Source organism: Populus euphratica, unplaced genomic scaffold (genome assembly GCF_000495115.2).
Source record: "Populus euphratica unplaced genomic scaffold, PopEup_1.0 scaffold101.1, whole genome shotgun sequence".
NCBI classification, from domain to species: Eukaryota; Viridiplantae; Streptophyta; class Magnoliopsida; order Malpighiales; family Salicaceae; genus Populus; species Populus euphratica.
In genome coordinates, this window is record NW_011499894.1 from 925,257 (window position 1) to 952,859 (window position 27,603).

General features: G+C 30.0%; 2 protein-coding genes and 1 long non-coding RNA gene across 3 annotated transcripts; 2 read left to right on the plus strand and 1 right to left on the minus strand.

Annotated features, from left to right (window-relative positions):
* Positions 1-1,953: 1,953 nt before the first annotated feature.
* LOC105131824 (uncharacterized) lies at positions 1,954-2,207 on the minus strand. The gene is made up of 2 exons (XR_843507.1): positions 2,169-2,207; positions 1,954-2,114 (listed from the first exon to the last, which is right to left on the minus strand). It is a non-coding gene; the product is annotated as an uncharacterized LOC105131824 (long non-coding RNA).
* Positions 2,208-11,491: 9,284 nt separating this feature from the next.
* On the plus strand, positions 11,492-13,221 carry LOC105131825 (crocetin glucosyltransferase, chloroplastic-like). The gene has a single exon (XM_011034996.1). It carries the CDS (start codon positions 11,657-11,659, stop codon positions 13,061-13,063), a length of 1,407 nt encoding a protein of 468 aa, XP_011033298.1. The 5' UTR covers positions 11,492-11,656; the 3' UTR covers positions 13,064-13,221.
* An 11,066-nt stretch (positions 13,222-24,287) lies between these two features.
* Positions 24,288-26,165, plus strand: LOC105131826 (cytochrome P450 93A3-like). The gene is made up of 2 exons (XM_011034997.1): positions 24,288-25,208; positions 25,489-26,165. Exons 1-2 carry the CDS (start codon positions 24,288-24,290, stop codon positions 26,140-26,142), a joined length of 1,575 nt encoding a protein of 524 aa, XP_011033299.1. The 3' UTR covers positions 26,143-26,165.
* Positions 26,166-27,603: the final 1,438 nt, after the last annotated feature.

A 27,603-nucleotide genomic window follows, 5' to 3' on the forward strand; every position in this document is an offset into this window, starting at 1 on the left:
TTTTGATTTTTCTTAAAACAAGTTGGGATGATTATTTAAGATTAATTTTTTATTTACTCATAATTTTTTATATTAAAAATCTCATGTTGAATATTAAGTTTTAATAAAATTTTAAATTTTAAATTAAAAATAAGTAAATTTCTTTTTTAATTTAATCTTAAATACGCTCGTTAATCATATTCTAACAAATTTTACAAGAAAACGCAAATTCATTAGAGATTATCAAAATATATTTTCCTAAAATTTCTGGACCGTCACAAAATATGGAAAGACAACCCCCACATGACCTGGAAAGTGCACTGTGCTTTTGGATCCTTGACCTTGCCTTAAGACATGGGTTGGAACTTTGAGCTTTGAAGTCACCCATGCCGTTAGTGCTGAGCCTACCGACGTGGTTCTAGCAAAGAAAGACGTTCCATCTGCTACAACGTGTAAGACAACAAGGTGGCGCCCCCACCGCCCGGAACCTGTCAGACCACTTATCAAACCCACATGTCCAGTCTGTAATCGGTGTAACTTTCACACACGTAAAGGCAGATATTTTAGAACTGTTTACATGGGTTGAATTATTCTTTAATCCTGATATTTTGAGCCTGATTATAACTTAGTCCTTCATATATTTCAAACCCAATAACTTAGTCCTTTCAATCTTCTTGACATATGACATATTAAATTTCTTTTTCTGGATTTGTACCTAAATCCCAAATGCATATCATATTAAATAAAATAAAAATGTACCTCTCTTGGCATTTATATTCTTAAAAAAATGGTTAATTGATTTTCCTATTTATCATTTTACGACTTTTCACTCTCGTATACCCTTGACATCTTGATATTTTCTCAAATATTTTTCCTTTTTTTGGACAAAAATACCCCTTAGACCACCAAAAGAAAATTAACTTTCTATACATAAAAAGTTAATCATAAAAAACTTATCAATACTTGAAAATGTAAAAAATAGAAAATAGAAAATTTGAAATATTGAAATATCTCAAGAAATTTTAAATATTCCATAAAAAAATATAAAGAAAACATTAATAACATATGAAAACTCATATCTTTCAAACCTATATCGTTTCCATAGACATACTTTATTTATGAGGTTTTATTAACATGGTTTTTTTATTTTTAGATTTTACAAGTTATTATTATTGTTTCTAGATTTTTAATATTCTCAATATTTTTTTTTTTATTTTTTGAAGTTATATTTTTTTATTTTTTTATAAATCTCAAAATTAATTCCCCTCACAATATATAGTTGTACGTTATTTTAGTCTAGAAAGTGGCGAAAGAGCATATGAGAGAAAATATTTATTTATAAATGAATGTTCTTAAAAGAGCATACGAAACAATATACCGAATATATAATATATAAGGATAGGTGGTTCAATTATTCCTGAAAAAAATACCAAGGATTTAGTGAAATTCGAAAAAAAAAAGATTTAAATAAAATAGTCGAGAAATGTCAAAAGACAGAGCATGGACTTGCAAACAAAAAGACCTAAATTATAATTAGGTTCAAATCTAGGGACTAAATAATAATTTAATCATACCTTTAATTAGGTGAACGTCGCCAGCCTATATTCTAAAATTTTATAGCCGTTGTAAAATCACAAACAGTAGAAGACACCCCTCTATAAGATCACCCTCTTCTTACAAGCCTAAGACACAGCTTTTGTCCAAAACCAGAACCAAAGTTGCGCAGAAAAATAGGAAGGCAGCTAATCTCTCTTGTTTCTCTGATTTATTGATTACTTTTATCATCAATGGCTGCTCAGGTTATTGTCTCCAAGACACTCTTGCTTGTCCTTGTGATTGCTGCATTCGCTGTTGCTTCTGCCCAAGATAGTGAATCAATGGCTCCTGCGCCTGCACCAGGAATGGATGCTGGAGCTGGGTTCTCCTCGCCAGTTTCTGGAGCAATTGTCGGGCTCTCTCTTATTGTTTCTCTTCTTGGTTTCTTGAAACATTGATTAATCTGTTGTTTCACTTGACTTTTCAAGTTGGGAGGAGTTTTGGTTGATTAAATTAATATTTGTTGGGAGAGAGAGAGCGAGAGAGAGACGATGGAAAATTGTTGTATATTGGATTCATTCTTTGTTATTATTTATTTACTACAAATTAATGAACTAATTACTCTGGTTTTTTTATCCTTTTTTGATAATAACTTTATTTGCTACATACAAAATTAATGAAATAAAAAAATTATCCACCCTTAAATTAAAAAATTCACTTGGCTACAGATAATTTGCTGAATCAATCATCTACAATTTGCAATTGTTTTTTTATCATGATTTAAACTAATGTTAATATTTGTAATAAATTAATTTTACTCATGAAAAATTATATATTAATTAAATATTAGTCTTATATTTATTATTTCACTATCATTGAAAAAAAATTGTAAATCCTACTACATAAATCTGAATAATAATTATAGCCTGGTGGCTGATGTGTTCTGACTTTTAAAATCCCCAAAACACCTTAGTGTACTAGCTTCTTCTTTTTTTGACAAGCACGCGAGACTTGTCTCTTTGCTTTTAGACATTTACCCTTTTATATGGTGTTTTTTTTTTATAAAAAATATTATTTTTTTATTGGAATACACTATAAAAAAATGATTTATAAAATATTTAAATTATTATTCAATTTTATTATGTCTTTTTAGATTATGTTATATATTTTTATAGGAATGCGATTTTTTTAATTATTATGTACCCATTATAACAATTAATAAACAAAAAAAATTCAATGAAAATATACTTTTTATTTTTATTTTGATGGATTTTTAACATGATTTTATATATTTATTATTTTTTTCCTTTAATTACATAAAAAATATAGATACATTATTTTAATATTTAAAAAAAAAACTTACTTTAAGATCACAACAAGTTTTTATTTAAAAAACAATGCTTACAATAAAAAATATTTATGTTAAAACAATAAAAAAATGCATTAATAAAAAATAGATTTTAGATTAAAGAGAATGCAACTCAATAATTTTATGCATTCTATTTTACAACTATATAATTAAATAAAAAATAAAATTTAAAAATTAAGGTTATTAAACCGGGTCAAAGTTATGATTTAGATTATATATTAGATAAGGTAGCTTAGTTTGATCTAATTCTATCCAAAATATCATCATTTTAATTTTTTTTTATAAAACAATATTAAATAGATATTATTTTTATTTTTATTTTTAATTCAAATAAATTTTTAAATAAATCGACCAAGTCATGTGTACTTATTAGCTTAGTTGGGTCACATTAGATTACTTTTCAATCACCAATTTATTTTAAAAGTTGATCTGATCAAGGGATTATTATGTGAACTCGTTAAAATTAATTAATTTTAATAATATTATTGAAGAATTCTCCATTATAATACTTTGGAAATTGTCGTAGTTACTGTTACATAAACATGGTCATTCATGAAGTATTTACTTCTAATTTATATAAGATAATTTAGTTTTAATTTTATAAAATACTAGCTTTGTAAAAAATAATTTTTTATTTCATTTTTCTAGAATATTTATGATAATTTTCGCATTTTTATATCTAAAATAGTAATTCAAGACTAAACTTGCATAACATTGAAGTATTTTATCTGAAAATATGATTTCGATTACTTTTTAAAGTGTTTTTAACTAATAAATATATCAAAATAATATTTTTTTTATTTTTTAAAATTATTTTTTATATTAACATATCAAAATGATATAAAAATATCAAAAATATATTAATTTAAAGCAAAAATTTTTAATTTTTTTAAAATATTTTTAAAATAAAAAAATAAATAACAACTTAGAAGCATAAAGTGCGTTTGCTCACGAAAGACTGAAATTCATTGCTTTAGCAAAATTCTGATAATTATTGAAACGCTCTAAAAAAAAATTTCAGAATATTTATAAGCTTAAAAAGCATTAAAGGATTTAACAAAAAAAAACCCACCAACAAAAAAAGCGAACCCACAATTACCTGAAAAGTTCATCTGGGCTTTACCTGACATCAAACCATGGGCTCGAAGTCACCCGCGAACTTACCGACACACATGTTCTCAAAGACCGCCCATCTGCTGCAACGTGCTGGGCATCAGTGCTGTGTCCCCATCTCCCCCAAAGCTTATAGGCCACTTATCAACCCCCATGCCAGTATTCCACAGTCTGTTTAACTTTTTAGTCACAGCCTGTATAGCTTGCACCCACAAAAGGCATAGCTGTTAGTGCTGTGGGTGAACGTCGCCAGCCAATTATTATTCTAGAAATTAGAGCTTCTAGCCGTTGTTGAAGGTCTAAATATCATAGCGAGGGACGCCTTTTAGACCCACCAGCCTTGCAAACCCCCTATAAATACTGAAATTAACGAAGTTTCAAAACACCAAAAACCAAAGTTACTAAGAACCGTATCAATCTATCCGTCCTTTTCTTTTCATCTATAACCTCTTTTATAATTAGGAATGGCTGCTCAGGTTACTATCTCCAAGGCATTCTTTCCCCTTCTAGCGATTGTTGCGTTTGCAGTTGTTTCTGCTCAAGAAAGTGAGATGGCTCCTACACCAGCACCTGGAATGGACGCTGGAGCTGGGTTTTCTTTGCCGGTTTCTGGTGCTATTGTTGGATTCTCACTTGCTCTCTCTCTTCTTGGTTTCTTGAAACGATAATTATTCTGCTGTTTATTTTACTAGTGATGAGGAGATTTGGTTCGCATATTAATTTGTTGTGAGAGTGATGAGATGGTGAATGATACAATGTATCATTTGATTAATTCTTTGTTATTTAATTTAATGCTTACAGTAATGAAATGATTGTTTTGGTTTATTTATCAAATTTCTACTCTTGTAATACGCTACATTTGATTTTGAAATATGTTTTAGGAATCCTTTGTTATTGTTGTTACAACCGCTTTTTTTTTTAAAAAAATTTTTATTATTTTAATATATTAAAAATAAAAAATAAAAAATAAACCATAGCGCTCTCCCCGTTAACTTTTAAAACATGAGCTTTTTTTTAATGGGAGTTCAGTGGATTTAGACTTAGGGATTAAAAAGATTTTTATTCTTTATTTCTAGAGAGGGATTAAAATAAATTTAAAAACTTGGATGATTTTATTATAACCACACTATCTGATTTGAAGACTGGCTTAGAAAAATCACAAGGTTAAGTCAATGGTCAGAGTCACTTGATCAATCCAGTTTCATCATGTTAACACAATAAATTCTATTAAAATATAAAATATAAAATAAAATATCCAAAGAAAATAATTTTAAAAAATCTTACCTGAGCTTTTCTTTAATAATTAGGAAGGACTTTTTCCGTTTACCACTCTTTGCTTCAGGCACGGATTAGAGATGTTTAATAACGTTCCTGTAGAATTGTTTCTTCTATAATAATAGACATAAACTCATCTCATATCATACCAAATCTCATATCATACCAAGTTAATCTATATCTGATTAAAAATATATTATAAAATGATGGATGTCTAAACTTTCTTTAGGGTTGTTAATACTATTATTAAATTCATCCCAGCATATTAATTTTGAAAGCATTCAATCCGATTTTCTTTTCTAGTTCGAACTTAAAATTAAATTATATAAAAATAGTTAAAATATGATCAAGTCTAGAAATAACCTTGATTAAAGAGAAAAATACTTTTCTAATAAATGAGTTATTTTCTATTACTTGAACATATTAGGAAAAATACTTTTTTCTATAAAACAAAAAATTATAATATTTGTGATAAAAAATATTAATAATTATAGTCGCTATATAATAATACCATAATGATAATAACACTAATAATAATATTGATAATAATAATAATAGTTACGGTAATAGGTGTTATGATAATAATAATATTATTTATGAATGTTATGAAAATAATGACTAAATTGATAATGAAATAATGCTTACAGTGATATAGTTGAATATAATAATAGTCATTATCAACTAATTAATTTGTCAGGGGTTTAATAATATCCAACAAATCAAATTTTAAAAGCTCTTAATTTTATTTTATTTTTGTGATTTTAAGAGCGCTAGAAATAATAGTTGGAATGGTAATTAATAGTACAATGGAAAAATTGTTTTTTTTTTTTAGCAATATTAAAAAGTTGACTATAAAATATTTTTATTATTGATTTAATTTTTATAATATTTTTTAAATTAAAAGGAAAATATTTTTATAAAAAATATCCCCTTGAAATGTTTTTATAATGGAATTTATTTTTACAGAAAACAACTTAAATTAAAAAGACAAGTCATCATAAAATAAACGCAGAGATAAACCCATTCAGAATTGGGCTCATACATGCAACCTAATTCTTGGCATAACAACACCCCTCAAATCCATTAAACAAGCCCAGATTGAAGCCCCATGTTTTATTCAAAACTGAAAATTTCAGTTACCATCATAGTAGTTTAGCTTTCCATTTTTTTTTTAGAATTAGTTTTACATTATTATTTCAAAGAATTGCAGAAATAATGCCTGATTTTATAACGTTTATTCTAGCTGAGTGTTTTTATTTTTTCTGAGTTCTCATACTTATTTTGATTAATTAGATGCTTCTATAAGGTGACTTGACCTTTATATGTGTTGTCAGCATAAATAAATGTGGGGGCTTCTATTATTACACATCATTAATTCCTTTTTTTCCCCAAAAAATAGAAAATACTTGAATAAAAAAAGGAAATAAGTTAAGAAGAAGAAAATATTTAGAAAGATATGTTTCCAAATCATCGAAATCCAACCATTTCTTTTAGCGAGACCACCATTTGACAAATATAACTCTCCTTTTAGAGACCCATCTTCGATAACCATGAACCTAAATTCATTGGATTTTAGGGGGCGAAACTGGCTTTCAAAATTTAAATTTACAAGTTAAAAATCTAAAATTTAGTTTAAATTATTGTTTAAAAATGATATGTGATATTTATTCGTGGTAGCCGTCTTAAGGATGATTTTGGCAATAGTTTGAGAGAAAATGAATTTATAATTTGGACATGTTTGAGAATGTGATTGATGGTATTTTTCAAAATATTTTTTGTTTAGAAATCTATTAAAATAATTTTGCTTTTAATATTAGCATATTAAAAAGATCTAAAAACACGTAAAAAATAAAAATAAAAATAAAAATAAAAATAATTAAAATTTCCTGAAACTCTGGTACAAACATAACCCTAAATAACCATTTCATGGCTGTGAGAAGGGAGATTATTGGAGACTACATGTGAATGTTGTAGCATTTTGCAGTATAAATGAAATTGTTAATTACGTGAAGTTTTCAAAATACGTTATTGGATCTTGATCTTTAAATTTAAAAATTAAACTCTTAATATTTTAGTTCATTATTAAAAAAAAAAACTCAAATTACTTTCTCTCCGTTAATAATTTGCTTGAAAAAAGTGTGTTTATTTGAGAAAAACAAGAAATTGTGATATCAAAATTTTAATTGCATGTGTAAACACTCCTCTTTTTTTTTAGCACTAAAAAAGGAAGATAAAATAACATAGTCCGTAAAATATTTAGAAAAGTAGCACAGTTTATCTGCAATTCTCTCATGACACCACCGATAGAGTTGAAAAGATATCAATGAAATAAATCGAATGACACCAAGAAAGGTCACAAATAGTGACTGAAGTGGGTCACATGAGTCTTCAAAATGTGTCGGAGATTATTTACCTTCGGATAGCTTATGTGATGCACTCTGGTCACTGTTTATAACCTTCTTTAACAACACTGGTGGTATCACTATTGTAACTTTATTGTGCCTTAACATTCTTTTTTTTCTTCTTTTTTTCTCTCGTTTTTCCTTTTTGTAATTTGTGAAGAGAGATGAGAGAGAAGAAAGTTAAAAAAATATAAAAGACCTTGGAGGCACATTGAAGCTTTGGTGATGACACCAATAGTCTCGTTAAAAAGATTTCAACAAGGCGAATCCAATGACTTCAAGGAAAGTCCCAAAGGTGACTGAATTGTGTCACAAAAACTATTCAAAGGCAAATAAACCCTGACACATTTAGATAGGTCGTGTGATCCATTTTGATTATCGTTTATGACCTTTCTTGATTTTATTGGATTCATCTTATTAATATTTTTCTGATGATATTGGTGTTGTCGTTATTGGAGTTTTGATGTGTTTTCAAAGTCCTTTTCTTTCTTTCTTCTTTGTTTCTTTCTCTCTCCTTTTTTTTTATTGTAAATTATGTCAGTTTATTTTGATTTTGGAGCGAGTCGTATATGTCATCTACAACTTTCTAAACTTTGTTGTGCTATTTTATTAAATATTTTTTATATGAAATTATTTTTTAAAGTGCCAAAATAAATAAATAAAACACTTTAAACACTCCTTATTTATAACAAAAATGGTTTGCTTTCATATATATATATATAAAAGACAACACCTTGAGTTTGAGAAGGAACTTGATACATGACTAAAAAGCCTATAAGCTTACAAGTGGAGTACCAAATGAAGCATTTTTGTTCTAGTATCACTTATTGCATGTCAGTTTATAAAATATTCTTTATATTTTATTCAAATTACTCTTGGTTCGCTAATATAGAATATAAAATACCCTAACTCTTATCAAATGGAATAATTTGACATTAATATTAATTATTTTTGTGGCTGGAATCAATATCAATAAGAAATTTCTCTCTAATTTTGAATTGCGGTGACCTTTTTTCACCTCTCTCGAACTAGGAGCCAAAAAAATAAAGAAATGAAGTTTGAGATAAAAATTGATTTTACACTTAAATTTCAAAAATTAAAGGAACCTAATAGTTATAATTTAAAAAAATATAGGAATTACAATAAATATTTTATCTGAAATTTTTTAAAGCCACCCATCTTTCAATCTCACACTTTCCCAATAAACTAGCTTATAATATAGTTCAATAAAGGATAAATTAAAAAACAAGAAAAAAAACAATGTGAACAAGGTGCCTTGTGATGGGGTCCACAATGCATTTTTCAAAGTGAATTCCCCACTCATTTTAGATTAATATCCCTTGTAATACATCAATTTATAAAATATTCTTGATATTTTATTCAAATTCCTCAGAGACCATTAACATAGAACATAGAATAAATAACATCACAACCTTTCTCATTAAGTGTATGTTTAAAATTGTTGTAATTTTTATAATTACAATTAGGATAAAAAATAAATTTTAGAAAGCTACATTTAGTTATGATTTTAAAAAAAGGTTTACAAAAACAATTGCTTGATTTAAACTATTGTGGAGTGAATTCTTATATACAAAGTAAATGAAAAACCAGTGTTTATGAATGGAAAACATATTATTTTAGTTTTTACAAAATCAAAATTTAGAACACAATTATATATAGGATGTAATAATAATAATAAAAATCTATCTAACTAACTAAACAATTTCTTCTCTGTGATTAGATAACAAACAGATTGCCATAATACCAAGCATGTTATCTAAGTAGTATTTATTCTTGTAATAATAATTATTTTAAAAAATATTTTTTATGTAAAAATATATTAAAATAATATTTTTAAAAATTTATTTTTAACAGTGATATATTAAGATAATATAGAATTTTTTTTTTTTAACTTTATGCTGGATAGCATTTGGAAACACTGTCCGAATATGAATGTTTGACGCCTCTTTTACTTTAAAATAGAACCCTAGTAGTGTGGGTTCTCACTTTAAAATAGATTTGATATCATGATGTAACACTCCATGCTTAATGAAAAAGTTTTGTGTAATTTCAAGAGATATAATTTAATTGGTTAAATTTTATATTTGTTTTTTAAATATTATTAATTTAAATTTTATAAAATTTAAAATTATTAAAAACTTACATAATCATTAATTTTAGGATTTACAAATTTAATTGAAATATATATAAATTAATCTAAATATTTATATTAATAAAAAAAAATCTTTACGTAATCGAACAACCTACGAGGCTTCAAGTATAACACTCAGTTGGATCATACGTTTTATATTTGGTTCAAATTTATCATAACCTGTTATGGGTATCACAAATATACAAGTAAAAAAAAAAAAAAGTCTTAATCCCTCGTCATATCTATTTTCGCATGGATGTTTTTATTGTCCATACAACTAATTTTAAATGGACGTTGCATGAGGTGGTGAATACTTATAAATTACAAGAGTTTTTCCCATAAGTTAATTATGACCAACATTATATATAAAAAATAAAATAAAAGTTAGGGAGCACTAAAAAATTCTTTTATCACAAGGGATGGATTTTATGTTGTTAAATTTTTAAGTAGATTAAGAGATTATTTTTCAAGAAATAATTGTTTTTTAAAATAATTTTTATTTAAAAATATAGTGAAATAAGTTATTTTTTAAAAAAATTATTTTTGATATTAATATATTAAAATAATTTTAAAAAATTATATAAAAACATTAAATTTTTATAAGAACACACGATAATAAAAAAAACTAAGAAGAATTGTGATAGCAATTTCGGTTTAAAATATTTTTTATTTAAAAATATATTAAAATAATATTTTTTATTTTTTAAAAAATATTTTTAAGATTAATACATAAAAAATAATTTAAAAATATAAAAAAATACGTTTTCAAATAGAGCAGATTGCGTTGAACCATATGCGAAACCGAAAACCTGTACTGTTTTCTTCAAGTCCAAAAAAACAGCGGCGGCATTTGACAATCATCTAACAGCATTGACCTGATGGAATAAGGGAGAGCTTTTACTTTAATTTGAAAATTGCGCGTACTCGCCGAACTCTCGGAGAGTTTCCAGACTGTCAAGAAATCGCACTTCTTTTTCGAATGTATAAAGTTTTCACGTGTATAATTAGATCTTTCCTCAATGAACTATAAAGGGTAAGTGTTTTTTTCAGTTTGATCCTCGATTCATCTAGCGCATCAGCTAAAATTATATAGAGGATTTTAATAAATTATCTAGGTATAAACTCAGAAAATCAAAGAAAAAAAAAACTTTAATCATCAGAACAACCACATAATACATAAATTATTTTATATATATATGGATCTAGTTCGACTCCCTGAACTTATTGATATTGATAACCCCGTATTATATATATATATATATATATATATATATATTTGCACTTCCAAAAAAAAACTAATAAATTACATGAATTATAAATGGTAAGTTATTTTCTGTAAGCAGACAATCCTTGCAAAAAATATGACTAGATAATTAATTATAAATTATATATGCTAAGCTGGGCCCTCATTTTTATTTGTAATTTATGTAAGTAAACGAAGATTGAGTTGTCGATTTCGACTTTTACAAGGACCGTCTCGCTGACGTATCAATTAAAACGTCGGCAGCAAACGTCACAGAACTGTTGAAGGAAACTCGTCATCGCAAACGTCAAGATTTCTGTACCAATTATAAATGCTACTAGAAGAATACGGTTTTTATGGTGCTTCGAGTCTCCAGTCACATTTTTATTATTTTTTTTTTATGTTCAAGAAAATTTCCTAAACCCCGTCGTCACGAGGCCATTCATCTGGTTGTGGTGTATAAAGCCTACCCATCGGCTCACAAAATCCCACACTCAACTGCAACGACAAAAACCAATCTAACTGACACCCTTCTCTTTTCCTTAAAAAAAAAACACTTCTCTTTCCATACAATTCCAGTTAGGACCATGGGAGTGCAGCCTCACATCCTTCTTGTAACATTCCCTGCCCAAGGTCACATAAATCCAGCCCTTCAATTCGCCAAACGCCTAGTAGCCATTGGTGCACATGTCACCTTTGCTACAAGCATGGGCGCCAAACGCCGGATGTCTAAATCCGGAACTTATCCTAAAGGCTTGTATTTTGCCGCCTTTGATGATGGTTCCGAACATGGGTTTAGACCTAGTGATGATATCGAACACTACTTCTCCGAGCTCAGGCGTGTTGGCTCGAAATCTCTTGCTGACCTTATATGTCAAGGTCCGAAAAATGGCGGACCATTTACTTGTGTGGTATACTCCAATCTCATACCTTGGGTGGCAAAGGTGGCCCGACAACATAACCTCCCTTCAACACTCCTTTGGAACCAATCTCCTGCCCTTTTAGACATCTTTTACTACTACTTCAATGGCTACGGTGACACTATTAAGAAGAGTATCAATGATCCAAGCTTTTCGCTGAAGTTACCAGGATTGCCTCCTCTTGGAAGCCGTGACTTACCCTCATTTCTCAATCCTAGAAACACACATGCTTTTGCACTTCCAGTGAATAAAGAGCATATTGAAGTTCTTGATGAAGAAACCAACCCAAAAGTTCTTGTCAACACCTTTGATGCATTAGAGTGTGAGGCTCTGAATTCAATAGGTAAGTTTAAGTTGGTTGGGGTTGGCCCTCTGATTCCATCAGCCTATTTAGATGAAAAAGATCCATCCGATACTTCCTTTGGCGGTGATCTTTTTCAAGACTCAAAGGACTATGTAGAATGGCTTAATTCAAAGCCAGAATCATCTGTGATTTATATATCATTTGGAAGCATATCTGTTATTTCAAAGCCACAAAAAGAGGAAATCGCTCGTGCTTTGCTAGATACTGGCCGTCCATTTTTGTGGGTCATAAGAACAGATGGAGGAGAAGAGAAAGAAGAAGATAAGCTGAGCTGCACAGAAGAGCTTGAAAAGCAAGGGAAGATAGTTCCATGGTGCTCTCAAGTGGTGGTCTTGTCACATCCATCAATAGGTTGTTTCGTGACACATTGTGGTTGGAACTCAACTTTTGAGAGCTTGGCTTCTGGGGTCCCGGTGGTGGCTTTTCCACAATGGACTGATCAACTGACGAACGCTAAGATGGTTGAAGCTGTATGGGAGACGGGGGTGAGAGTCAGTGCTAATAAAGAAGGGATAATTGAAGGCGAGGAGATAGAGAAATGCTTGGAGTTGGTCATGGGCGGTGGAGAGAGGGGAAAAGAGATGAGAAAGAATGCTAAGAAATGGAAGGATTTGGCAAGAGAAAGTTCCAGAGAAGGTGGTACTTCTTACCAAAATCTGCAGGATTTTTTTAATGAGATTGGAGGAGGGGCCATGTCGTTAGACATATAAAAAATTCAGTTTTTAGAATCGTTTCAATCAATTAATCAAGTCAGGATCAGAACCCTTACAATTTCTTTCACAAATCATGTCGGCAAAATCTTAACCCTGAAATTCTTGACTGGATGGTTAAGACGTTTTCTTCATCTGAAATAATTTTGTCAGCGTTTGATTAATTTAGTATTTCTTTCTCTGTCCAAATGATAAAATTAAAATTTCCAAATATATTATTCGGCTATAATTGTTTCCATAAATCTAGAAAGTAATTTCCATATTTAAATAAATGGTTAGAATTTAACAGATGATTCATATTCCCCCCTTAATTTTAACTTTATATTTTAGATGATGGTCATGATTTATGGAATTATATATAAAAAAAATGTGCATGTATATGTACTTTAACTACACGTGGTTACAAATCAAGGATAAATTGTACCTAAATGCGGTACAAACGCTTGAACCTTGGATGAGTGCATCGTTTTGAAATCCAAGTTAATTTAAAGTTAACTCGTAGCAAAGCATAGTTCAAGGGCGAAAAGAATTGAGTGAAATTAGATTAATTTAATTTTTCAAGAAGGTTAAAATAATAATATTTTGATAATAAAAATCAACAAGTTATTAACTAGATTGGAAGTTCACTTAAGTTTTTGATCATATGAATTTTTTTTAGTAATCAATTTAAATTTTAAATTAGTCGAGTTTTAAATATAATTGTTAGAATAATTTTGATTTTATTATTCTAATATTAAATTGAGAATCCATAAGATTCAACTATGGCTAATTTTTAAGTTTATATATTACTTTGTATTCTTGTATTTATTTAATATGAGATATGTTCATTAAAAAATTATAAGAATTGTATTCATTTTCTGAAAAATTGGAGGACCAAGTTTTCTGTCCTTGCCTAGTTGTCAAAGTGAAAGAACTAGCAAGAATGGCTTGCTTCATTACATATATCCAGATAATTTAGTACGTGAAATAAGATTGATTCTCAATTATAATAGACCTGTATTTTTTTTTTCAAGTAATAAAACATTATTTTTTGTGATAAATCTTATTGTAATATTATCTTAAAATTGAGATTAATTATTATCAGCATATACTTTATGATCATATCATTATAGAACATGCTATTAAAAGTATTTTTTTTTAAATGATGTATGTTGATTTGACGACATTATGAGCTGTAGATGATAAAAGAAATTACAGAAAAGTTACTAATATACAAAGAAGAAACATATATCTAAAATCATCACCATTAAGGTAACTATTATTGTTATTTAAATAATTTAGTTATATAATAATTTGAGTTGCTGGCTCACAATTTATCAGTATCGTAATTAATGTTTCTATATATTGATGTCATAACTGTTATTGTATTATATATAATTTATTTCTTCATTATTAATATGAGAACATTGAAATTATAAAAAAATAAAAAAAAATTAATATATTTTCAAATAAAAAATATTTTTAGAAATAAAAACTATTAAGCACAATGTCAAAAATGTATTTAATTTGATTGGATTGAGTGGAGGATTTTCTTCACTATAACCCACCTCAAATTTTTCATTTTTTAAAATTAATTAAAAACATAAATTTGAAGTTTAAAAAACAAATTGCATCTTCATTCATAAATTATAAACTCATATAAAATGGAGTTTAAACTTCAAATCAATACATAAAACCATAAAAATCATTAATAAACCATAAGATGGAAATATATGAATTTTTAAAATGAACCTTTTTAATGTCAATAAAATAAACGATTAGATTATGTATTTCATTATGAAAATCCTATCCTTTATCTCTCTTGAAAATCTCTATTTTTCCTAAATTTTCTTAGTTACTTTTTTTCTTCTTTTAACACCAAGGTCAACAAAATCATTTTTAATAAACCATAAGATGGAAATATATGAATTTTTAAAATGAACCTTTTTAATGTCAATAAAATAAACGATTAGATTATGTATTTCATTATGAAAATCCTATCCTTTATCTCTCTTGAAAATCTCTATTTTTCCTAAATTTTCTTAGTTACTTTTTTTCTTCTTTTAACACCAAGGTCAACAAAATCATTTTTGTTGCTTAGCCAAAGATTTGTCAAGAGCAGCAGCACCACATGATAGGCGTAGGGACGTTGCAGACTAATAATTGCATAAGAAAAAGAGAACACGTGGTCCTCTGCCAGCAGAACTTGTGTTTATAAAGGACGCAGTGGATTCCATGCAGCGCTCAGTGCCTTTGTCTCTGTACTTGTTTCTGTGTTTGAAATAAACCATGAAAAATACATGTTTGATGATGTATAAATAACTATTTATTATTTGTAAGTCACAATCAACTTTTTTTTAAAAAAAATGTAGGCGAGGTAAAAGCAACTCCAAGTACTACAACAATAAAATATAAAACTGGAAAGTATAAAGTGTAATTTATTTAAACTTTTTGTGGACTGTATTTCTCGAGTCTAAATTAAATTTAAATATATTAAACTAAATTTGATTTAGAAAAAATAAATTTAATTTTTAATTATTTTTTATTTTAAAAAATAATATTTAATATTATTTAATAACATTATATAAATTAAAAAAAATCACGTGATGACATAGTATTTATAAAATTTAATTGTAATTTTAATTTTATTCTTAATAATATTTTATTTTATTTTATTACATGCTTAAAAAACTATGAAAATTATAGATTTTGTCAGATGAATTTTATACATGATAAAATTATAAATAGTTTAATAAAATAATAAAAAATATTTTATATAAAATATTATTTATTTTAATATATAATAACAGTAATTAAATCTATAATATTTTAATTAAAAATCATCAATATTAATATATATCTTTTTTAGTTATTTTATAACCTTAATTTAAAAAGTATTCTTAATCAAATACATTAAATTATTTTTTGTTTAACTTTAATTTCACCCATATTTTTAACAAAACATATATAAATATCAAATCAATTTCAAATAAAAATATTTTTTATAAAATATTTTTTTTCAAACTATAATTATAAAAACTATGAGAATGCTCTAGATTAAAAGAATTAGACATGGGGTCGAGTCCATTGATCTCCCAGGTCGCGGGTTCCTCAATCCGACCAGCAGTTCAATGGTTGTACCAATGGTTCTTTTTTCTAGCATTTTGAAAATCATAAGAATATTCACCCTTTGATTGTTTTCTTTCCTCTTCTATTATCGCCCTCTTCACTAGCTCTTTTCCCATTCTTTGCTCTCTTGTTGAACTTTTAGGTTTTGGATCAAAAACTTTGGCGCTCGTGGTTAGCCCACCCAATTGTGTTGTGATATAAAAATAAAGAAAATAAACTATTAGATTATTTCATAGGTACGGAGACATTTGTTTCAATTGAAGGAAAAAAATCACTCTATATTATATTATATTATCTTACTTTAAGTTAAGAAAAGTCAATTCTCTAGATCGTGATAAACCTTGAACAGTTTTAAAAAATTACAATGAAAAAAGAAAATTTATACCTAAAATACTATTTGAAATAAGTTGTACTACTAATTTTATTTAAAACTAATAAGAGTTTTTTTGAAATAAGTTGTACTGCTAATTTTATTTAAAACTAATAAGAGTTTTTTTTATTATGTTCCTAATTCTGATATCAATAAATAATATTAAAAATATTTTTAATTTTAATGTTGGTAAATGTTATGTAAATCTAAAGACATGAGATATTTCTGACTCTTTATAAATTTTTGAATTTTTAATAAAGAAGAAACAAATTTTCTATAATTTTTTATTTTTATTTACCCTTTTTATATTTTAATATTTTTTAAAAAAATAAAAAAATATTACACAACAAATTTATGTTTAATAGTAATGTTCCACGTATTAAACATATAGTAAAATAAAAAACAAAACAAAACATGAGCAACCACGGATACATTCTTGAAGATTCCTAAATATTTTAAAAAATTTCTAATATTAAAAAAAAGCTTGTTTTACTAGATATTAAAATAAAAAAAGGATAAAACACAGTGTGATTTAACAAATACACCCTGATTGCGCCAGAGATCCACCTAACCCACTTCTTTTTTTCAAAAGAGAACTGGGCTGTATCTATCCCATCTGTAAGGTCTGGGCTAGACCCAGCAACCCAGCCCGGCCTGAGCAGCACGCGTGATGCGAGCGGTACAGTCACCTGTTAATTATAATTCACAGCACAGTATCAAATGAATTATTTTGCAAAGCGGGACGAGAACGAGAAAGGCTTACCTGGTCTGCTGGAGCTTGTGGCCTGGGGCGACGATGTCTGGACAAAGGTTCTTCTTCCTTTTTTTGTTCTTCTCTCTGTTCGGTATCCCCTCAGTTCTTCCTGTTCCTCCCTGTTTTTTTTTTCTTTCCCTGGTTTCCCTTTTGTTCGTCCCCTGGTCGTTGTTTGCGTTTCTCGGTCTCCCACGGTTTCCTCTGTTTCCTGGGTTTTTCTTCGTTCGTCTTCCCACTGTGTTCCCGTCCCTCCTCGTCTTTCTCTGTGTCCTTTAATCCCTCCTCTGTTCTGGGTTCTTTTTTATAGGGGACTCTGTGTGGTAGTCTTCTAGTCCGCCTCTTCCTTCCTGGGAGGAGCATAAAGCTCGCTGGGCATTGGTGTTTGGCAGGGACTCGGACACCAACAGTCTTGCCACGGCCGGACTGTTGGTGGCAGAGTTCGACCCGGACTCCAGCGGAGGAGAAGCCTGAGGGGATTGGGAACATTTTGGTCTGCCCTTGTCTGTGCTGAGCTGCCTGTCTGGGCAGCATTGCGTTTTTTTTCCTTCACTGGTAACCTCCGTTGGAAAAAGATGGACGGGCATGAAACGACGCCATTTTGGGGCCAGGGCGGCTTTTTTTCAATCTGGTCCTCTAAGTTTTAACAATTTAATTGGACCCCTGGGCCAAATTGTAATTAAAACCCTTCACGGCGGTGCCCTTTGCAAAACAATCCTTGGACTTTAATTTCTTGCAATTATAACTTAAATCAGCTCTAAAATTTAATATTTCTTCAATTAAACCCCTAATTTCATTAATTAAACTAATTCTAAGCTCAATTAAGTCCCTAAACTTATAAATTTATTAATTAAACTCCTAATATTATTAACTAAACCAAATAAAAGTTTAATGGAGTCCTTATACTTATCAATTTTTTTCAAAATTAACTTTCAAAGTTATAATTTCACCCTGATTAACCCTCAACACTTCCCTTTTATGTTAGTTTTCTTTTTACTTATAAAAAAAAAAAAAAAATTGAGTTGTGATAAAATTATTAACTTTACTTATAAAAAATAAAAATAAAAAAATTGAGTTGTGATAAAATTATTAACTTAATCATTAGAGAGCCTCAAAATTCATCAAAGAATTGTTATAAAGTAACACTAGATGATGTTGATCTATCACATCAATATCTTGATTATATCAACTTTAAAGGCTTGTGAAAGATCTCTAAAAAAAATTCATAGAAGACATCTTTAATAAAAGATAATTTTGTAAACTGATTGAAGTAGCATTTGCTCCATATGTTGAAGTAGTTAGGGAGTTTTATGTCAATTATGAGCATTTAAAATTGATAACCACTCAATTACTTTTATTGTTAAAGGTCAAACCCTTGAGTTGTCTCCTTTTATTATTAGAAAGTTATATAGAATATCTAAAATCATAGATCTTGGCTTTTTCTATAAAGAAATAAAATCTTTATCAAATACTCAGATAAATGATTGGTTTATTAGCCCTAAATTACCAAATTGGTCTTTCTAGGCATATAGTCTACTTATGAATATCATGCTACCTTTTTACCGACTATTAGCAAAACCTATTTAACAACCCTCAGGTTTATTAGAAAACATACTAAGCTAACAATTGAGAAAACTTAGTTCATGTATATTATTGCTATTGATGTTACTATTGACCTTGCAACTCATTTTATTAATGTCCTATAAAAAAATATAACTAAGAAGGAAATGAGTTTACCTTTTGGTGGATTGATATTTAGGATAATAATCATGGTCAAAGTACTTCTGTATGACAACAAACCAACAATTAAGATTTATAAAAAGATCTAAACCATAATTATTATCATATATGAAGTTGTGGTTAATTAAAAAGATCATATTTTGAAAAGTCTACCTCTTCTTAATCTAAAGCCCCTTAAACCAGCCCCTAATTCCCTTTTATAATTGAACAATTACAAGTGCTATAAATTTCTTTGGTAAATGGGAACAAAAGATTGATGTTGCTAATAAATATATAAAACAATATTGCACAAATTAACGACAAACTTATTCAACTCAACTTAAATATCAAATAAGTGCATCAGTTTATTATTAGGGAAGATGTGAACTAGGATTTGTGCCAAACTATAAAAGAGAAGAAGGATGAAACAAGCAGTTAGTTAATTGTCAAAAATATTTTTCATGGAATTTCATTGATTTTTATAAATAATAAATATTCTAATATGTAATAACTAAGATATTGTTTTATACATTAGAAACCTCTATATTTAATGCACTTTAAACTTAATGCATGTAGCTATGTGATAATATTTGATGCATGATAGTTTTTTAAGATATTATAAACTGTTAGGAGATAACATGCTACTTGAAGTATTCTTTGAACATGTCCGTGTGAATTAGTTGCAGCATTTATGAGACTTTCCAAGTTGATTTAGAAAATATCATCCTATTTTATTTACTAAATTAATATCCATAACAATTTGATATATGATTAAAACGAACTGGTAAACTTTTTTATAATATCATTCTTTTTTATTTTTAACATTTGTTGAAGATGACAATGTTAGAACCTCATGTGCTAGACTTCGATGATGCTAACTTCACTAGAAAAAAATTATGTACTCTAACTTTGTTAAGACAAATAAAAAGCTTTTACCTTTCATTTTTTTCGATGATGCTAACTTCACTAGAAAACAATTATGTACTCTAACTTTGTTAAACTTTGTTAGGACAAATAAAAAGCTTTTACCTTTCATTTTAACTTATAAAATCTCTTGTCTAGCGACATCATAAATATAACAACGTCAATTTTTAAAGGATATTTTGAATCCTTTATCTATTAGTTTACCTATACTCAACGAATCTTAGTTAATATATGGTATATAAAGAACATTTTAAATTGTCTTTGTTCTTGATTTTATTATAAATGCTATGGTTCCTTTTTTTTTATATAGGAATATAGTCATACTTTTCTATTCAAAACTTTGTAATTCCAATAGACATCCAATCCCTAAAAATAGTTATGTCATGTGGTTTATGTAATCATTATCAATCAACCAATGTTCCGAAGAGCTCTTAGTTGAAAAACATATTGCCATAAAAATCTAATCTTCTTCATTCGACAACTTGGGCGTCTACTTCTTGTTTTTGAATTTTTCTTTTGCAAATGACAAATTCATGTCCAAAGTGATTACATTTGTTGCATTTTACATCTAGTCTCTTCTAGCATTTGAATAGCGGATGGCATGCTTTGCCATAGTACTGACAAGGTGGATAATTTTTTTGAGTTTTTACCATTGTTTTAGATCTAGTTGTTTATAGTGATTTTATTGCTTGAAGGTTGATTTTTCCTGTAAATGCCTTATAGGCTCAAGAGCATTAGTGGCTTACGATGCTTGAAGGTTGATTTGTTCTTTCCAGCATCCAAATGCATGGCTAGCAGGGCTCCTTCAGCAATAAGATCTTGCCTCATAAGCCACTAATGCTCTTGAGCCTATAAGGCATTTAACAACTCTGCTAAAATGATCTTTTGGATGTGTTCTCCAGGCTGGTTATAAACGCTTTATATTTTTTAGGTTTTTCTACAATTTGATAATCAATAAATTTGGTGTCAATTAACCTTACTTTATAGACAATGCCAAACAATGTGTATGAGTAATTTTTAATTATCTCAAGCTTTTTCATCTTGTACAACTCGAGTTTCTTTATTAAATTCAGCACTGCATGCTTCATATTCATATCATTTCATCTCTTACATATTCTTCCTTCAAATAATCCTAGACTCTCTTTTTTTCGTTGTTTTGAGAGACATGATTCTCATGAAAATAGTTGTTGAAACACCATATAATTGACTTGCTTTTGCCTTTGACTTCCTCGTTTTTCTTTTATTGTGACTTTTGATCTCGGCCATGATGGGATTGTATGGCAGCAGAGGAGCTTTATAATCCTCTTCCGTGGCTTCCCGAAGATCTAAAGCCTCCAGATAGGTCTCCCTTCGCACTGCTCAAAACTGGTAGTTTTCTCCATCAAAGACAGGAGGAGAAAAATTAGCTTCAGCTTCCATTTTATAGATCGCTTAAGAAGAGGCCGCTGATAATAGATGAAGGTTTTTAAAGATGAAGAAAACAGAGGAAACTGCAGAGAAGGAGATTACGATAATACAGCAGCAAAGGGAAAAATTACATTTTATTTGATTAACAACTTTACATTTAAATAGCTGAAAAACAAACTGAAAAAACTAGTCAGTTGTCGAAATCCAAGCCATTCAAGCGATGATCTACAACACGTCGTAAACAGAGAAGCAATAATAAAAATATATTTATGTTCACGTGTACTTATAGCAGTCCTGAAGCAATATTTAACATAATCAAAAAGGGCCAAATCATGACCACAGTTGATGGCCTGCTGCTATTCTGCTTCTTTTTCTTGTTTTGGCACTTCTACACTTAACTGATCATGATCAATCTGCTAAAGCGGCATACGAACTCTGGAAATTACAAAGTTCGACACCTACAAAGCCCACCTTCTCTTCCTATCATCGGCCGCATCCATTAACTAGGTTAAAATTTAACCAAGTCCTAATTCAACGCACTTGCTCATAAGTCATAAGTACGGTCCACTGCTGCAGCTCCATTTTGGTGCATCAAAATGCTATATTGCTTCTGATGCCGCATTTGACAAAGAAATCTTCACGCCCGGAATTCGCTGCTGCGGATTTCATTTAGAAGGGGTCTAGTTTTATAACTGCGAAGTATGATAATTATTGGTGGTTCATGAGGAAACTATGCATGACTAACCTTCGCTCTACTTCACAGCTTAATCAAATGATCCATGTTAGAGAGCAAGAGGTGATGAAACTAGTGGAATCATGAACTTTTCTGATTGCAAGGGACAGGATTTTGGTTATCTCCCATATCGGAGTGGATCGCAAGGATGTCCTGGTTCAACACTTGCTTTACTGGTAACCGAGACACCGTTGCAGCTTTGGTCCAATGTCTTGACTGAAAGTGAATGGTGAAGAGAAGGTTGATGTGCAGGATTCTTTCCGGTGATGGCATACTCATTTGTCTGCTACCCCATAACGAGCTTAAATCCATTCGCTCTGGATTTCCAGAGAAGATATGACATGAGATGATGTCTAAACTTGAGATCCTTGCTACCAGTGTCTTTGATGAAGGAGATTTTGGAGGAGCTGAGCTGTCACATATATAGTTGATGGCTCTCAATAACTCCCCTGATAGGGCAGACCGGAGCAAGGATGGCAGAAAACACAAGTCCGGGTTTGGTTTGGCGATGTTTTTGTGCACCCTTCAGTATTTTGGCCGCAACTTTTGATCCGAGTGTCAGCACGATGCAAATCACCTCAATTTGAAAAGCTTGTTCCGGTGCCCATGTCGCGGGTAATTAACCAGCTACGCTTGTCGAGGGTTGTTTCGGGCCCCAAACCTTTGGTTCCTGGTTTGTGTTTTATTGTCGTTTTTTATAATTTTTGGGGAATTTATTTCATGCTGATTTTTATTTACATTTCTGCTTAGATTTTATCTAATTTTAAACCCTCTTTAATATTATAATAGCAGCTATTTTTATTTAAAAATATAATGAAATAATAATTTTTTAAAAAATTATTTTTTAAATCATCATATCAAAATAAACTGAAAAAAATACTTTAAAGCAAATAAAAATATAAAGGTTTTTTTTTTAAAAAAAATTAAATGAAAAAAATGACGTTTTTGACAGTATTTTTAATTTACTGAACAATCATAATTTACCTTTTTTGATAAAAAATTTAATCGTAGCTATTTAAGCCCGGTTGGTGGACTATCAGAATTTATTGTCTTTTGCGAGATAAGTATTCAGGTTTCTCTCAGACTTGCATCGTTAAGACTGCGTCACTCTTCTTCAGTAATTTTTGCCCATCTGCTGTATACATGTTTGTTGTTCTCCTCTGCTATTCTGTCTTGCGATCCTGGTTTTTTTTATGCAACATCATGGTCATCTCTTTTAGACCAAACCATGATCATTGATGTTCCTCAATCTTTGGTAATGGCATCCAGTCATCTCTACAAATACATTTTTGCTGAGTCTTTCTAGGGAACTGGCCCTCATTTCTGTAGTTTTATCGGATAGGCTCCTTAAACTGTGCTGAGCCTCAGCATCCCCATTTTGGAGGGAAATTTACCTTGTTAAGGCTCTGGACAATAATTTGTTTAATTATGGAGTCCTTAATTACATGGACTTAGGATGTTCCAGCGTAATAAACATCGAAAAAGTCACACATAAAACAATAAAAAGTCGAACAACCAGCCAAAAAAGGAGTAAATAACTGACTAATCTGCTTTTATCTGTTGATGCTTTTATTTGTCAACCGGTTTGGTTGATAAGTACAAGGATTAAGCCGGCATGGTCACTGGTCTAATGTTCAAATTTAACACCAAAAAGGGGTTCGATACGTTTGAATCACCATGTATAGCCAATTTGATATCATATATAAATCCCTCAGTCTCAGTTGCACCTAAGGATTGAATATGGGTCAATCATTGCTTATAAGCGAAGTGACAGAATTCTGAAAACAGCACAGATATTATGCTACCAGCCGAAAGCTGAGCAAATGATCCTGTCTAAAAATGGTGCTTAAGGGGTCATTTGGATCAGAAGTTTGAAAATGGATGGATTTGAGCTTTTTGTTTGATCATGATGAGAAAAATAATACGGCATTTTCCCAGCTGCCAAAAAAGTAGTAAAAGATCCTGTCTAAACGACGCAATGACTTTCCATGGCTTCAAACTTCCATTTCTTGTACTCAAGTCAGTTGCGTCAAACTAAGGATCGATTATATACCTATGGATGACACCATTTGCATAAGCTACAGATATAAATACTCAGAACTTCCTCCCAGATCTCATCACCAAAGCCTTGAACAGAACAAGAGCAAACAGAACTAAAACTTGTCTGCCTAGCAACTTATCTGTCATTCTGCTTGCTAAAGAAAGCCAAAACATGGCCATTATTGATGGTTTTCTGTTTTTTTCCTTCATGGTTTCTATTTGGTTCTTTTGCACTTTCATTCTCAAATCCCTGAAGAATCAAACGAGTTCTGGAACCAAAATTCGACACCCACCAAGTCCTCCAGCTTTACCTATCAGCGGCCACCTCCATTTACTAGGCTCAGTTTTGGGGACTTCCTTGCATAGTCTAGCTCAACGCTATGGTCCATTTATTCAGCTTCGTATGGGTGTATCGACATGCTATGTTGTTTCTGATGCTGAAATTGCCAAAGAGGTCTTGAAAACTAATGAGATGAATTTTGTTTCCCGCCTGCAATTCGACACCACAGATTGCAACATATATGAGGGATCTGGATTTATCACCGCACCCTACAACGCATATTGGCGGTTCATGAAGAAGTTGTGCATGACCAGACTTCTCAATACTTCTCAGATTAATCAGCTTGTGCATCTCAGGGAGGATGAGATGAAGAAACTTGTCGAGTCTATGATTAGTATTTCGGAACGAGGAAAGTCTTGTGATTTAAGGCAAGCAATAATGACCATGACAAATAATGTGATTTGCAGAATGTCTATGAGCACAAGATGCTTGGGTGACGGTGCTAATAATGAAGCCAGGGAGATTAAGGATTTGGTTCTTCAAGTTTCATTGCTCGGAGGCAAGTTAAGTGCAGGTAATGTCTTGGGTCCGTTGGCAAAACTTGACTTATTTGGATATGGAAGGCAGCTACGAATTGCACTTGATAAGTTTGATCGGTTGGTAGAAAGGATAATTAAGGAGCATGAAGAGAAGGAGATGGAAGGTACTGTAAGATCAGAAGGAATGGATATAATGGATATTCTATTAGAAATTTCTAGAGATCCAAATGCAGAAATGAAGCTAACGAAAAAGGAAATCAAGGCTTTCTTCCTAGTAAGTTACTTTCAACTTCTAATATGATTTCGTACTCGTTAAGTTTTTTCTTCTTTTTGGTCAAACTAAATCTCTTAGAAAGAACTAAAACTAGAATAATGTTCTTGCTAACCAAATCCCAGATCATATTTGTCTTTCCTTTTAGTTAGTTTGGCATCAAAAGCCACAAGTCTTGTTTATACCGATGAGCTATTGCTTTGAAGATGTCGATGGTGAACATGAACCACAAGGGCCTGTGCATGGTGATGCTAACATTTTTTTTCCATCTTGATTGTGCCAGGACATTATGATGGCTGGCACTGATACATCAGCAATCTCTGTGCAATGGGTCATTGCAGAGCTCATCAACCATCCAAAAGTATTCAAAAAACTGAGGGATGAAATTAATTCAGTTGTGGGGCCAAACAGGCTAGTCAGAGAATCAGACATTCCTAATCTGCCTTACTTACATACAGTTGTGAAAGAAACTCTAAGACTACACCCTCCATCACCTGTAGTTCTTAGAGCAAGCATCGAAGATTGCCAGATCAATGGCTTTGATGTAAAAGCTAATACCAGGATGCTAGTCAATGTCTACACCATCCAGCGAGACCCAAATCTATGGAAAGATCCCGAGGAATTCATACCAGAGAGGTTTGCGGCTAACCATAACGCGAATTCTTCACAAATGGAAATGAAAGGGCAAATTTTCAATTTCTTTCCATTTGGGAGTGGACGCCGAGGATGCCCCGGTGTAACACTCGCTTTAGCGGTGGTTCAATCATCTGTTGCAGTCTTGGTCCAATGCTTTGATTGGAAAGCCAAAGATGGAGAAAAGATTAATATGCAGGAGGGTTCGGGGTTCAGCATGGGAATGGCAAAACCACTTGTGTGCTATCCCATCACACATATGAATCCATTTGAGTTGGGGTTGGACATGGCAGAACCAGAATGATTCGCCTCAAGCACTGGAACTTTTAGTCCATCTTAACATGAAAGCTCATGGAAGTTTACTTTGAGATTTCGCCCAATGAATAAGTCTACAGGATTTCGCCCAATGTTCATGTCATATCCTCTCTTTTGTGTTCTTTTATTGTTCTATGCCAATGTTCATGTCATATCCTCTCTTTTGTAGTCTTTACCCTCGCCTTTCGGGATTGAATTTTATGTTGTATTTTAATTAAGAAATAAATAAATATTGGGAAAGGAATTTCTTGGATTGTTACTTTTCAAAGAACCAGCTTATTTATCACGTACGGAGCACATGATTCACGTCATTTATAACAAAGACAAAATATTTCTTGAAAACTATGAGATTTTCTAAAAATTACAAGTTAGAACATAAGCAATCCTTGAATAAATATCTTAAATTAATTGTGTCCAATGACAATTCGTTGGATCTTCCATGTTCTAAAGAGATTTAAAGCTAAAAAATCTAAAAGCTATGAGTTGATCCAAATGAAACAAAACTCTATGATCTTTAATTTTCTTTCTCAGTTACTTTCCTCTTGGCTTCATCACCCTCCTCGTCAATTGTAATGATTGTTTCTTTCTCAGTTGTTTTTATTCATGTTGCGATCATTTTTTTCTGTTTTTAATTAGCTCGGTCCATCTTATGGTTTTCATTTGTCTTGAAAACAAAGACATGTTCCTTTCCTTCACATGAGTAAATCTCTCATAAAATTCCTTGTTTTCTTTTGATCAAATAATATTTTTTTCCCCTTCAAAAATACTAATGTGTTTATGTACGGATAAAAACAAGTTCACCAGTTTTAATATACTTCGACACAATAGATCTAGTTAGCTATTTTGTCCCATCATACAATGTAATTTATAGGTAAAATTTTAAAAATAAAAATGAAAATAACTCTATTTTTTTTATAATTTAAGATGTTCAGATTAGTTTACATGCACTATAATTAATTTTTAAATTTATTGATTATTTTGCAAGTCCAATAAATAAATAAAACATAACAAGAATAATAGACATATACAAAAATAATCGAACTCAAATCATTTGCGTGCAAATTTTCTATTATTAGGAGGAATAAAGTAATATACAAGAGTCCATTTAACAATGTATATCAAGTTCTGATAAATATTTGTAGTGTTCTCTTATTGATATTAAATTAATGTTGGGCTAAGCATTCGTGTACGGTGAATAACTTCTATATCATTTAGTTTTCTAATTATCTGATTCTTTAAGTATGTTTAATTGATTCTAAACAAAAAGAAAAAATCCTCAACTTCTTACTATGACAATGAGTATCGTATCTTTCAAACGTGAGGCAAAATTTTTATAATTTTGTTAGTAATAATGGTTAAAACATTAAAAAATAATCTCATATATAGTTTCCAATGCTACGACACGTTTTTGCTAATTGAAATTTTTAAATATCAACAGATTTCATAATTT

Excerpts from the sequence above, each read along its gene's own strand:
- LOC105131825 (XM_011034996.1), top strand. The coding sequence starts at position 11,657 with ATGGGAGTGCAGCCTCACATCCTTCTTGTAACATTCCCTGCCCAAGGT.
- LOC105131826 (XM_011034997.1), top strand. The coding sequence starts at position 24,288 with ATGGCCATTATTGATGGTTTTCTGTTTTTTTCCTTCATGGTTTCTATT. Across the intron at positions 25,209-25,488 it reads AAATCAAGGCTTTCTTCCTA|GACATTATGATGGCTGGCAC; the intron begins GTAAGTTACTTT and ends TGATTGTGCCAG.